Consider the following 14829-nt stretch of genomic DNA (forward strand, 5'->3'; position numbering starts at 1 on the left):
CCTCTCTTTATTGGCATTGGAAACATGTTTTTACATTACCAAAGCAAGTGAAATAAGCAATAAGCAAAAGTAAGATGACACAAAACAACATCAACTAACTATTAGAATTAAAAGTAAACATTTCACTCAAAAATGTTTCAAAAAGATAAAGACATTTCAAGAAGTGTTTTAGCAATGTGCAAATAGTTGGAGTAGAAATAGTAGGGGAAGATAAAAACAGATAAATATTGGTGGGCTCAGCTGCCCTTTTCTCTCCCTCTCTCTCTCTCTCTCTGGCTCTCTCCTCACTAATTTTCTCTCTCTTTCTCCCACGCTCCTCCTCCATCCCACCACAGACTGCCTAAACATGCAGTTCTTTACTGCAGCCTAATTGCTGAGAGCAAATTGCATTGAGCAACACTGTCAGGACCACCAGGCAGAGTCCAGTTGTAGGTGGGAAACTCTGTCTATACAATAGGAAGTAGGTATAGCTCCTCTTGAATGCACAAGCAGCTAGATGTGATTAAGATATTGTGCTCCAAAAGCAAGAGTAAACCTGCATTGCTGTGCAAGCCACCTAAAATAACCAGTTACTCTCTAAATGTCAGTTAGTATTCTATACAGTAGCAGGGGCGGACTGGCCATCTGGCATTTCGGGCAAATGCCAGATGGTTGGGCCTGTCTATCTAGTTTCTCTTTTGTTGCACAAAATTAACATTCAGCTAATAATGGGGGCCTCAAGAAACAAATTGGGCAGACGTCTTAGAAATTCCAGGGCCGATTTCTGGTCCCAGTCCGCACCTGTACAGTAGTGACAGAAAAGATAACCTGTTGCTGGCAGAGGTCAGATTCCTCTCATCCAATCCCTCTATCCCTCTATTCCTCTTCCTGATGAGGAATAAAAGCACTCTTTGTGAGGGTCAATGATCTCATGGTCCTCTCTCTCCACTCTTTATGTCCCTGTGAAAAGAGAGTCTTTTCTTAAATCAAAGTCGCTAGCCGGAGTTTCATTGCTGAAGGCTGAAGGGTTTTGGGGGGTTGGAGGGTTGGAAGGAGGCTCAAAACCTGCCAACTATCCTGGTTGGTCAGAACAGAACACACATGGAAATGCCAGACGTTTTACAATGAACCATCCTGCCAGCCCTTCTTCCCTCTGTACATTTAAAAATAATTTTGTTTTGCTGTTCCATTAGTCATTCAGTGAGGAAGTATTTCTTGAAAAAGACAAAGGTGAAACGTTTTGTCTGTTTTGTCAAGTGGTCTTCCAGGACACAAACAAAATGTGTATCAGCGAAAAGATAAGGTTTACATTCAGATAGGCCTGTGTCGGCTCTTGTTGCTGCATTTGAGCATGCATGCTAGTTCAGGAATGTTATAGAAGAAGACAATAGGCTTATGGTGGTATACTGTGTTATTACTCTTAGTTGTATAAGACTTTCTATAGTTGGTGTAGTCCTGTTGGTTTCCATAGTTGGTGTAGTCCTGTTAGTTTCCATAGTTGGTGTAGTCCTGTTGTTTTCGCATAGTTGGCATAGTCCTGTGGGTTTCCATAGTTGGTATAGTCTGTTGGTTTCCATAGTTGGTGTAGTCCTGTTAGTTTCCATAGTTGGTGTAGTCCTGTTGGTTTCCATAGTTGGGTGTTAGTCCTGTGGTTCCCATAGTTGGCGTAGTCCTGTTGGTTTCCATAGTTGGTGTAGTCCTGTTGGTTTCCATAGTTGGTGTAGTCCTGTTGGTTTCCATAGTTGGCGTAGTCCTGTTGGTTTCATAGTTGGCGTAGTCCTGTTGGTTTCCATAGTTGGCGTAGTCTGTTGGTTTCCATAGTTGGTGTAGTCCTGTTGGTTTCCATAGTTGGTGTAGTCCTGTTGGTTTCCATAGTTGGCGTAGTCCTGTTAGTTTCCATAGTTGGTGTAGTTCGTTGGTTTCCATAGTTGGTTTAGTCCTGTTGGTTTCCATAGTTGGTGTAGTCCTGTTGGTTTCCATAGTTGTGTAGTCCTGTTAGTTTTCCAAGTTGGTGTAGTCCTGTTGGTTTCCATAGTTGGCGTAGTCCTGTAGTTTCCATAGTTGGTGTAGTTCAGTTGGTTTCCATAGTTGGTTTAGTCCTGTTGTTTCCATAGTTGGTGTAGTCCTGTTGGTTTCCATAGTTGGTGTAGTCCTGTTGGTTTCCAAAGTTGGTGTAGTCCTGTTGGTTTCCATAGTTGGCGTAGTCCTGTTGTTTCCATAGTTGGTGTAGTCCTGTTGGTTTCCATAGTTGGTGTAGTCCTGTGGTTTCCATAGTTGGTGTTAGTTCTGTTGGTTTGCCATAGTTGGTAGTCCTTGGTTTCCATAGTTGTGTAGTCCTGTTGTTTCCATAGTTGGTGTATCCTGTTGGTTTCCATAGTTGTGTAGTCCTGTTGTTTCCATAGTTGGCGTAGTCCTGTTGGTTTCCATAGTTGGTGTAGTCCTGTTGGTTTCCATAGTTGGCGTAGTCCTGTGGTTTCCATAGTTGGCGTAGTCCTGTTGGTTTCCATAGTTGGCGTAGTCCTGTTGGTTTCCATAGTTGGCGTAGTCCTGTTGGTTTCCATAGTTGGCGTAGTCCTGTGGTTTCCATAGTTGGCGTAGTCCTGTTGGTTCCATAGTTTGGTGTAGTCCTGGTTGGTTTCCATAGTTGGTGTAGTCCTGTTGTTTCCATAGTTGGCGTAGTCCTGTTAGTTTCCATAGTTGTGTAGTTCGTTGGTTTCCAGTAGTTGGTTTAGTCTGTTGGTTTCCATAGTTGGTTAGTCCTGTTGGTTTCCATAGTTGGTGTAGTCCTGTTGTTTTCCATAGTTGGTGTAGTCCTGTTGGTTTCCATAGTTGGCGTAGTCCTGTTGGTTTTCCATAGTTGGTGTAGTCCTGTTGGTTTCCATAGTTGGTGTAGTCCTGTTTGGTTTCCATAGTTTGGCGTAGTTCTGTTGGTTTCCATAGTTGGCGTAGTCCTGTTGGTTTCCAATAGGTTGGCGTAGTCCTGTTGGTTTCCATAGTTGGTGTAGTCCTGTTAGTTCCATAGTGGCGTAGTCCTGTTGGTTTCCATAGTTGGCGTAGTCCTGTTGGTTTCCATAGGGTGTAGTCCTGTTGTTCCATAGTGGGTGTAGTCCTGTTGTTTCCATAGTTGGTGTAGTCCTGTTGTTCCATAGTTGGCCGTAGTCTGTTGGTGTTTCCATAGTTGGTGTTAGTCCTGTTGGTTTCCATAGTTGGGTTAGGTCCTGTTGGTTTCCATAGTTGTGTAGTCCTGTTAGTTTTCCATATAGTTTGTGGTGTAGTGTCTCTGTTGGTTTCCATATGTTGGCGTAGTCCTGTTGGTTTCCATAGTTGGTGTAGTCCTGTTGGTTTCCATAGTTGGTGTAGTCCTGTTAGTTTCCATAGTTGGTGTAGTCCTACTGTAGTCCTATCTCTGCACTCCTTGGTAAAATGTGTTGATCGAAGCAGAACAGTATGTTTCCACTGAGATAAAGTGAACAAAGATCAAGTTGAAGAGATCCTTGTGTCCACCATTGTGCAGTCAGTCGTCTTTGGTCTTTCAACAGAAATCTCTGATTTTTTTCCTCTCATATGCCGTCACCAACAAGGGAGTGTTGAAAATTCTACTGTGATAATAAGGGCTTTTAAAGTGTAACCTCTTAGGGAAGATAGAGTTTCTGTTATTTCATCATTAATCATTACACAGTAATAAAGCTGTCATTGGCTGTGTGTTTATCCATTGTTGTTAGAGCACTACAGCATCCTTCCATGACTCATGCTTTCCATTTGATTCACAGTAAAATGTTTGTCAAACTCAATATATCATTTAGGCATACTATGTTACGAAATTCAAGTTCAGAGATAGTACCTTCCTTGACACTGACATGACCCATATCTTCCTCCCTACTACTGTTCACTAGGCATCAAGCAGCCACGTCTAGGTCTACAGCTCTTTATATACACTAAGTCATCTTGGGTGGTTTTACCACTGTTTTTGATAACTGTGAAGCTGGGAGCTGTTCAGTGGGGGATTCAGTTTTAAGAGGCGAATGTTCCTCGTTGTGCCAGGATGGGTTTAAAAGCTTCTCCAAAGGTGCTCGTCAGACGGAAATCCCAATCCTGTGACCGTGTCGGTCCCTTAATGAAACATTCTGGGGGTTATCTGTCTGTGGGCTAAGGCTTGCATGTCATGTGAATCTCTGTGTCGGTCGTCTTGAGATGAAGATAATCAGAAAGATGGGAATGGCCCAGGATAGGGGCGGACAGTCTCTGCTCGCTCTGATAACTAGGTCTCTGCAAAGCTGACATCTACGAGAGCTTCGCAGGTAATTAGAGGTTGTAGTTGTGTGTTTCTCTCTCATGATGTACTTACCATACTGCAGGCCTGACTCGTCCCTGGTACTAGGACTGGGATGCTGTGAATGGAACAATTAGTGTGATTATAGAGAAGTTGTTTCTGTTGGAGTGTACAGAGTTGGTTGGCTGTGGGCCTGTGGTTTTCCCTGGCACAAAGCATCGCAGGGAAATGCTCTCTCGTGCTCTGCCCCGTACGTCCGGTTATTGAACTAGCCGACTTGAATCGCTCGCTGTTCTTTAGCGCTTTCATGTATGTGAATGGAAGCACTTGTTGTGTGTTGTGTGTGACCTCGCGCTTGTGTCACCCTTTGTTTGGAGTCTCTCATTGGAGGGGATTTGACATTGAGTTCTTCCCTAGAGGTTTTCGGCCCTCCGTTTCATCTGTTTACGCTCTCAGTTGAAGCTGTTTTTGCCTCTCATGGCGTGTTTGGAATGAGGTCAGCAGAGGTAGGCACGGTGTGATGGATGGATGGTTATCGGTCAGACAACCTCTTTCACCTTTAGGGTCTGGCTCGGATAGGTGTTGGGGCTTTCGTCATCTGGCTCCATAGGACTTCCCAGTAGGCGGCCCATGAGGCCAAATTTGATTTGGCCCCCAAAGTTGGCCAATTTTTTGTTGTTGTTGTTGGGCATTAAAGTCTGTAAAATAACCAGGAAATGAGCTCAACGTGATTTTCATTTAGGAAATCTGTTCCCATGTAGTCCCCTGCATAAAAAGAGAGGCACGTAATCATATCCCATGTTATCAAGGTTTGAAATGATTCTGTTTTTGTTAAATACTATATATATTTGGGATTCTTGCAGTCAATTTGCAGTGTACAAATGATTTGTAACTATGTTCCGCCCTCCCGACCATCCGCTCAAGCATAAACCGTCCCACTGCTGAATGTAATTCCCGGCTGAATATAATTGGGGATCCCTGGCTTAGGCCCTGCAACTCTGAGCCTCCCTCCAGCCCCCCCACCATGGAGCCGCTATTGTTGCTCATCCTGAAATGAGTATCTGGCAGTGCTTTGTTCAATGACTGAGTGTGTACAAATGTTTGCTTTGTTCGTGTGTGCGCGTGGCGAAGTGTGCGTGTGTGTAAGTAAGTGTACGCACAGACTGTGTGTGTGTTTGAACTCTGCTGGGCTCATCTCTTTGACTGAGTGCTTGTTGTCTCTGTTAATGTGGCTGTGGATGAGACAACCCACTGAGGGGTTGGAATCGCTGAGCGAGGAGAGGAGAGGAGCAAGTTTCTCTCTTCATCTGTGTGCCCAGCCTAGTCTGCGCTGCATGTGCCTGTCTCGCTGTCACGCCCTGACCTTAGAGATCCTGTTTATGTCTCTATTTTGGTTTGGTCAGGGTGTGAGTTGGGGTGGGTATTCTATATTCTATTTATTGTATTTCTATGTTTTTGCCGGGTAGGGTTCTCAATCAGGGACAGCTGTCTATCGTTGTCTCTGATTGAGAACCATACTTAGGTAGCCCTTTTTCCCACCTGTCTTTGTGGGAAGTTGACTTTGTTTATGGCACATAGCCTTTAGCTTCACGGTTTGTTTTGTAGTGTTTATTGTTTTGTTCGGCGTCTTGTCTAAATAAAGAACATGTACGCTTACCACGCTGCACCTTGGTCTACTTCCTGCAACAGCCGTGACACTCGCTCTAAACCCTGGCACCGGCCCCGGACGTTTCTCAGGCCCTCTCTGCCTTCCTCCTCCCCTCTACACCTGTGTCTCTATCTGTAGTAGCCCCTCAATCCACATCAGAGTTTTCATCCTCAACTCCAACTGTACATCTACACAAGAGAAAGTAGACTGGGGCAGAAAAATATCGGACATGATGATACATTTGGTGAACATCGTGCCTCTGTATATTATCGATTGAGATACGAAGTGCTGTGATGCTTCTCCGACCTAGCCAATGGTAATTGTGAACCAGTATGTTATAGTTAGTATCAACAAACATCACTGGACACCAGTTCTGCACTTGAGCAATAATAGAGCCCTCATTGCTCAATCTGGTGTTCAAATTCTAACAGCTATTTTCTGCCGAGGTACTCTGCTTTTGGTATTCTGTCTGAACAGATGGACGGGACGGGGATCCATCAGACCTGCAGTTTTCTATTATAGTGTTATTATAGTGGCAGTTGTCAGAGGTGAGAGGTGTTAACAGGTGAGGGACACGGTCCCCACAACGTGGCCCTGGACAGGCTGAGACACAACGGACCCTAATGGGAGGACGGGTGTAGGCCAACCCCTCTGTCCATCTAGAATTCCTAAAGGCACCAAAACAAGTGGTTGAAATGTTACTGTTATGTCTGGAACGTCWATAGAGGTTACTTGATCTTGGGGAATTGAGACCAACGGAATATGGATGGAGAGTGGAATCCAAGATGTTGCTGCTGCCGTCTCATTTTAAAAGGGGTTCAGACACATTACGGGGAATATCTACTTCCCATCATCTAAAGAGCGCTCATGTCCTCATTAGAAGCTGAAGGGAAAGTAGATGCCAGATGCTTTGGGGTAATTGATTCAGTGCCGTGGTTTTACGAGTGTGGTTTTCTGCAGCCCCTCTCATCTTTACTGTACACTCTCCCCAGAGAACAGAGCTAACAGAAATGAACCGACCATCATCTCTACGCTGTCTCATCAACATGAGAGAAGCAAGGAATGTCTGGCAGCTTTCACTGTTCTTATCGTGTGAGGTAGAGATGGCTCCTAGCTGTTGCGTCATTGTTGTTGAACTCCAGAGCAGAGGAATGGGATTCCCTGTTGAGAAAGTCTGGTACCTAAACTCTAACCCTTAACCCCCTGGCCATCTGGTACCTAAACTCTAACCCTTAACCCCCTGGCCACCCTATGGATTTTACCATGGATCTGGAGAGTAACACTGACACCACTGTGGGCAGACAGTGTGTGTGTGAAACCTGCTATATTTCTTTCTGCGGGTCAAGGGTCATGCAGCCAGTTTTAAAAGATTTCGTTCTTCAGCAACAATTAGTGCCCTCCTTTCTCTGTCTAGCCAGCAGCCACAGTAATTGCTCTTAATTGTAGGTCTGTAGGGGTCTACAGGATGTTGTGCTGTCCATTAATCGACCTGACCCCTGATTGGCCCAGGTATGACCTATGCTTGGTGTAAGGTATGCTACAGATACACTATGCTACACTGTCTCCGTAATTGGCACCCAAGTGATAGAGCTCTTTCTCTACCAGTGGGTTATTGTAGAATAATGTTAATTAGCTGAACAATGAAATCAGTGTTTCCTATTGTTGGCCTTTTGGCATTGACACTTCTGAATAAGAGTGAAAAGAGGTCGTAGTATAAATATAAACTGACTTTAATCCAGCTGAAGTGGAGGAGAACGTCATGTTTGTTGACATCATGCTTGAAAGATACATCTATGTTGTAAAAAAAAATATTTAAAAAAGGGACAACAATCTGAGATCAAGCGTTGAAGTGATGTACTATTGCTTTAATGTCTCTAAAAGGATTGTAAACCAAAATAATTGATATGGGTACATTTTTGGGGGGCTATTGTGCTCCAGCGATTGTGCTTGTGTGAGTGGGTAATATACATCTTAATCAAAGAATACATAAAAAACTTTTGTTATTTATTATTAAGTCGTAAAACGTTATTGGGATTAGAAATCCCTACCGTTTCCTGCTCTGTAAAGGCAGGCGTTGTACCAGAAAATACTTTGGATTCCTCAGTTACATGTATGAGTATATAAGTGCCAACAAAAACACTGTATTTTATTGATGGCACGCATTGCAGAAATATGTGCCATTATACACTCTTAGAATTAGTGGTGACTCGAGGATACCTGGAGATCCTCAAGGAACCCCTGGAGATCCTCAAGGAACCCCTGGAGTTCCTCAAGGAACCATTGCTGGTCAATGGTTTATATTTGCACCTTTGTTTAGTTGGGGGGTTCTTGAAGGATCTTTTGATGTTTCAATGTAGCAAAGGGTTCCTGGAAGAACCCTGGACTGGAGGTGTAGCTTAGTAGGGTTGTGGTGTTCAAATAGATATTTTTTGGCCACCCGTTAGAGTAAATGTCGTTGCTGTCCATATGTTCTGTTGTATTGTCATCACATGTTAAGGTTGAACACTGACAATTTTGTAGCTTCATTGGGGCTTATAGAGGTGTATGAGTTCCTCAAGAGCCTATGCAAATCCCGAAGTTGGAGTAGTTACCACTTTATTACTATAAGTAATCAGCAATGTTAAAATTATATTAGACTATGTAATTTGCAGAAATGTTCAAGGGAAATTGACGTTTGCAGTGTACAAACGTAACAATATGAACACAAATGACATTTACTCAAACAGGTGACCAAAAAGAACTATCTGAAAGCCACACCTCAAATAAGCAACGCCTCCAATATTCTGATAGGCTGACACCTTTACAGTATATTATTAAAAAGTTAAAAAATGTAACCCCTCCCGTCACAAAAAGGTTCTGGTTTGAACCTTTACACAGGGGTTCCTCGAAAACACTTTTCAGAGGGCAGTTTTCAGAACTCCGAAAGGTTCTTCCAGGCCCCATTACTTCTAAGAGTGTAGGGCTGGACTGCAATGTCATTATGTGTTGGGCTGCATTGCTAGTATGAGTTACTGCTGTAGTTATCTGGAAGAGGGGATTTATGGATGTTTAATTATGTTTTATAAACATCTGGCAGAAGTTTTTAATAAATGTTTGATAAATATCTCTACATGTTTTATAGTTTTTTAATTGAGAGATAAATTCCCCTATTTTTGGGGTTGTCAGAGAATACTTTTAGTCCTGTGAGTGATTCAGGCCAGGGCCAGCCCAAACTATTCTTCTCACAGTGTAAGTAGCAGCTCACCGGCCAGTGAGAGAGGGGATTTGACTGTAAGGCGAATTCGGAAAGGTTTTGTGTAGCTAATCTAATGTGATTTAAAGGCTATTATTACGTTGGCCATATTTCCTCCTCTTGCTCCTCAATTTACTGTACTCCATTTCCACCCTATTCGCTTCTCACTTCACACTACATAGAAACATCAAAACGTCTAGTCCACCCTTTCTCCTTCTCCACAATGCGGGATTGTCCACTCTGCTCTGCAGTGAGAAATCTGTCTGGTGGCGTTCTGGAGCTCTCTTTCGCTCTAGTTCCTGGAAAAAGAATCCTTCGCCACGGCTCAGCGGCCTCAGCTGCTGTGTGGATGGGCCGTGGGCATCGGCTGATGGGCTTGGCGCTGACACAGGCGCCTGCCGCTGGCACGGGGTAGGGCATCACGGCGGCAGGAGCTGTGTGCCGTTGTGCCAGGGTGTCACGCTCCATCTCGTGTGCCCGCCGTGCCAGGGGCATCGCTCGATTGATCTTGGACCTTTCCTTTTCTTTTTCGCTCCCTCTTTTCGCTCCCTCTCTATCGTTCTTACAGTCTCTTTCTGTCTTGGTGGTTTGATAGAGTAGCTGGTGGGTGCTCAGACCACAACGTGACACTCAATATGACAGGGTTACCCAGAGGTAGTGCTGAGTGATTAACCGAAATGTTGGTTATTTTTCATTTTTTAAACAACTAATTGACCAACGTTGGTTCAGTTATTTGAGTGCCGTTCGTTTTTCTCTGTGAGCTCAATGCACAGTTTCTCTAGAGATATATCAGATCAAGCCCGAACTGTGCGATGGGAGGTTATAGTTTCCAACAGGCCAATATTCTACCTAGTTTATTGCAGAAAACGTGGTAATTAACTACAATGACCATAATATATTATGCGCCTACTGGTACGGTCTGGGGGAAGAAGACACAGAAGAACGTGCGACCGAGAGAGATAGAGAGTAGTTGCTTCGCGGGGTATCTCTACCTGAAAATACATGATCTAAGTGATTGATAGTTGATATTCAGCATTCATAAAAGTATGCCTTATTTACTTTGAAGAACTACTAAAATAGTGATTTTGTCAGACAGCGTAGGCAGCAGTTCTGTAGATGAGATGATGACTTGGAATTAAATAATAAAGTAATCAAAAACCTACAACTGTCACGACCGTCGAAAGAAGTGGACCAAAGTGCAGCGTTGTCAGCGTACATAGTAAAATGTCGCCAACAAAACAAGAAATAACAAAAACGACCGTGAAGCTTACAAGYGCTATAGTGCCCCTAACAAAGACAACTTCCCACAATGACACAAGGGAAAAAGACTGCCTAAGTATGATTCCCAATCAGAGACAACGATAGACAGCTGTCCCTGATTTGAGAACCATACCCGGCCAAAACATAGAAATACACAAACCTAGAAAACCGAACATAGAATGCCCACCCCAAATCACACCCTGACCAAACCAAATAGACCAAACCATTAAGTAATGTGAATAAATTATGGTTAATAAGTGATAGGCAGTAATGGGCAGTCACTACCATCATGGGACTTTGATTAATTGTTTTATTCTGTGTTGTTACAGCATTAAAGCCACATAATGCATAGTGCATTTAATGTGAAAAATAACCAAAATTGAAAGCCGTGATTATTTTTTTATAATCGAACCAAAACCCGACCAACCTCAAAAGGCACTAATCACTCAGCACTAACCAGAAGTAAACAGTGTATAGTATTTGTAGTAACTTCCTCATCGGGATACTGAAGTAAAAGGCAGTTGGTAGGAAATAAAGTGTGTTGGGCAATATATTGTCTATTGCCATGGATGCCTGGCAGACACTTTACGATATAGTATTGTATTTTGATGCCGTCTCAGTACTGATCTCAGTGCAGGACAACAACATGATAAAGAATGAATATAACCAGTTAACTGCTCATTCCGGCAGCTGCTTGGATCACAGTCTTCTAGTCTTCTTCTTTCTCTCTGATAGGACGGTTTGTCTGGCCATAGAGATTGGTCTTACCTCAGCTGTGAGGCAGCAGAAAAATTGCAAGTCCTCATTCCGAGTCAGACATCTCAGCACATGTGGCTATAAATCAGCTCAAATGCGGAAAAGCTGATGCTTGGTGTACTTTTCAACATACAGTACCAGTCAAAAGTTTGGACACACCTACTCATTCAAGGGTTTTTCTTTATTTGTACTTTTTTAGAAAAATAGGGAAGACATCAAAACTATGAAATAACACATATGGAATTTTCAAAGTAGTACTATTTTCTAAATTGTAGAWTAATAGTGAACACCCGTTTAACGTCCCYTCCGAATGACGGCACCCTACACAGGGCAGTGTTKCCAATACACAGGGCAGTGATTGTCTTAAACGCAATTAGAAGGAAAGAAATTCTACTAATGAACTTTTAACAAGGCACACCTGTTAATTAAAATGCATTCCAGGTGACTACCTCATGAAGTTGGTTGAGAGAATGCTAAGAGTGTGRAAAGCTGTCATCAAGGCAAAGGATGGCTACTTTGAAGAATCTCAAAAATAAAATATATTTTGATTTGTTTAACACTCTTTTTTAGTTACTACATGATTCCATATGTGTTATTTCATAGCTTTGATGTCTTCACTATTATTCTACAATGTAGTAAAACCCTGGAATGAGTATGTGTGTCCAAACTTGACTTGTACTGTACATATCTCTGGCCAAACTAAATCCATCCAGATACATTGTTGATCTTGGACCAAAACATTGCAGCCATGTCATGCATGCTCTCTTTACTCTCTCTGCTCTTGAATGCTTTTTGTTAATGTGATACCAATATTCCCTTCCGTAGTAGCACGTTGTCTTTGACTGAGATGGTCCGTTATTTCAGAAGTGGGGAAGGGTTGGGTTGGGGGTGTGTACGACCCTCTGCAGCTGTACTCTACTGCTGCACTCTATCTCCCAAACAATGTAGCCTCTTGTGGGCAGCCGGGAGCTTGCCTAAGCGGAAAGTGAAGCCCCCCAAATCAAATCAAATCCATTTATATAGCCCTTCTTACATCAGCTGATATCTCAAAGTGCTGTACAGAAACCCAGCCTAAAACCCCAAACAGCCAGCAATGCAGGTGTAGAAGCATTTTGGCTAGGAAAAACGCCCTAGAAATGCCAAAACCTAGGAAGAAACCTAGAGAGGAACCAGGCTATGAGGGGTGGCCAGTCCTCTTCTGGCTGTGCCGGGTGGAGATTATAACAGAACATGGCCAAGATGTCAAATGTTCATAAATGACCAGCATGGTCAAATAATAATAATCACAGTAGTTGTCGAGGGTGCAGCAAGTCAGCACCTCAGAAGTAAATGTCAGTTGGCTTTTCATAGCCGATCATTAAGAGTATCTCTACCGCTCCTGCTGTCTCTAGAAGTTGAAAACAGCAGGTCTGGGACAGGTAGCACGTCCGGTGAACAGGTCAGGGTTCCATAGCCGCCGGTAAACAGTTGAAACTGGAGCAGCAGCACGGCCAGGTGGACTGGGGACAGCAAGGAGTCATCATGCCAGGTAGTCCTGAGGCATGGTCCTAGGGCTCAGGTCCTCCGAGTGTCACCTAGAAGCTAGGTCCCCACAGTCCCACAACCCTGGCCCTAGCTTCTCTTCCCTGGTGCTGTTGTGCCTCAACAGCAAAGTATCCCAGACAAAATAGATACGCATAATTAAGCTTCTCCCTTCCTTACCTCCACAGGTTGGCCTCAGGGTGCTTTCCTATAATCTTCTTATCCTTTCTCTCTCTTACTCTCTCCTCCTCCCTTTCTCTCTCTCTCTCTCTCTCTCTCTCTCTCTCTCTCTCTCTCTCTCTCTCTCTCTCTCTCTCTCTCTCTCTCTCTCTCTCTCTCTCTCTTGTGTCGCTCTCGCTCTCTTTCTCTTTCTCTCGCTCTCGCTCTCGCTCTCGCTCTCGCTCTCGCTCTCGCCTCTCTTCTCTCTCTAGGTTGTTCCTAAGGGTTCTTTTCTATTTTCCTCCTATTCTCTCCCTCTCTTTACCTTCCCTGTCATCATGGTAAAGGAATCTCTCATCTCACACTGACTGAGCTCTGCTGTGCTACACGTGCAGTTCATCTGAGGTCCACCTAACAGAGGAAAGGGTTGGAAGTGATGCCAATGGATTACATGTAGCCAGAGAATATGGCTGCTTTCCGTACTCTTTTTACCTTTTAAGGTTGTTAAGTGCTTTCTCCTTTGGCCTGAATATAACTGTCTGAACGTCTGAATCTAGTATCTGTTGCATTTCAGCTGTACTGTTCAACTTGTCCTCCCTTAGTGGCCCTTTCATTTGCTGTGATATACGGGCTGTGGTTTAAGTGAAGTGGTTTAACTTCATGTTCTCGTTTGGAGMGCCCCTGTTGAATGCAGAGACAGCAGTAGAAATAGTGTGGTTTTCTGTGTTTGTAGAAGTCYAATTTGAAGCCCAAGGGTGCAGCTTCTCTGACCTTCAAGCTCTAACCCTCAGACCTCTGTGACTGACCCTATGTCGTTCGCTACAACTTCTCTTCAGAACCTTGAAKGTTTTTTTGGTTTAAAGTCCAATATGTGGTGATTACTGTATGTCAGTGGAATGTGGCTAAGCGGAGGCCTTTCTCTTTAGCTTCAGACATGTAATACTGTGGAATGAAATGCCAGTAGATGTCAAATAAAAGGTATGTCCGGTATTCATTTACTCTCAGGTCCAAGTCTGTTCCTATAATCATAAGACCTTCAACCCGATTATTCTACTCTGTTACTCTGTTCTATTTTCCGACAGGGGAAGGATCGGAAAGACCAGTTGTCAATCTTCAGAGCGATAGGAGTATGGGAGAAGAGTTGGATTCCCTGAGAGATAGAATGGACATCCACCACGAGATAGACCACACAACAGAACACCACGTAGGCAACCACACCACCAACTCTTCTGACCCCCGTCACAGAGCCCCGTCCAGGCAGAAGAGGTTCCTCTCGTACCCCCGCTACGTGGAACTGATGCTGACTGCTGACGTCAAGATGGCGCGCCACCACGGACGCAACCTCGAGCACTACATCCTAACAATCATGTCAGTAGTAAGTAAAATATATTTTTTTATTATGAAAAACACATTGTTGAATGTAGATTTGTTCTTTGCTCTAACTTACTCGGATTTCAGAAAATGTGACTTTTCTGTGGTACAAAGTCATTTTCTTATTGGTTAATGATATTGGTGTCTGGTTGGTAGCTTGGTTGAGTTTTTATTGTACCCTGTTTTCATTATCTAAGGATAACAGTTTTCACCTGCAATCATTACCCCTCTTTGTTAATCAATGTCAAGATCACTGTTGTGTCTCCCAATTTGTTGAGTATATATTATATTACACTGTAATGGTCTGTTTGGGTTTTGCCCATGAGTTTTCAGCCATGTGGATTGAGGTTTAACCCATGAACTATGTTTTACACAAAGGAGATGCATACAGTATTGTTCAGTGTGTCACTCATACAGTAACACCCTGGAAGCCTTGACTTGCCGAATTCTGATAGACAATTTTCTCTTCCTAATGTTAACCTGATAGCAAGCTCTCCTGCACAGTCAGAGATGTGGCTCATAAGGGGGTTCAATGAGCTGACTCAACTCTTTATGATCTTATTGGCRTTTAGTTTGGGTAACATTACCACAACAACATTACCACATTACCACATTATCACAACACACAAATAC

General features: G+C 43.5%; 1 protein-coding gene across 1 annotated transcript in view; it reads left to right on the top strand.

Annotated features, from left to right (window-relative positions):
* Positions 1–14829, top strand: part of LOC111960968 (A disintegrin and metalloproteinase with thrombospondin motifs 20-like) — a 140620-nt gene that overhangs the window by 11267 nt on the left and 114524 nt on the right. The window contains 1 exon segment of the mRNA XM_070442987.1: positions 13908–14200. Coding sequence (XP_070299088.1) covers positions 13908–14200 — 293 coding nt within the window.

The sequence above is a fragment of the Salvelinus sp. IW2-2015 genome, linkage group LG4q.1:29, assembly GCF_002910315.2.
Source record: "Salvelinus sp. IW2-2015 linkage group LG4q.1:29, ASM291031v2, whole genome shotgun sequence".
In the NCBI taxonomy this organism is placed as follows: domain Eukaryota; kingdom Metazoa; phylum Chordata; class Actinopteri; order Salmoniformes; family Salmonidae; genus Salvelinus; species Salvelinus sp. IW2-2015.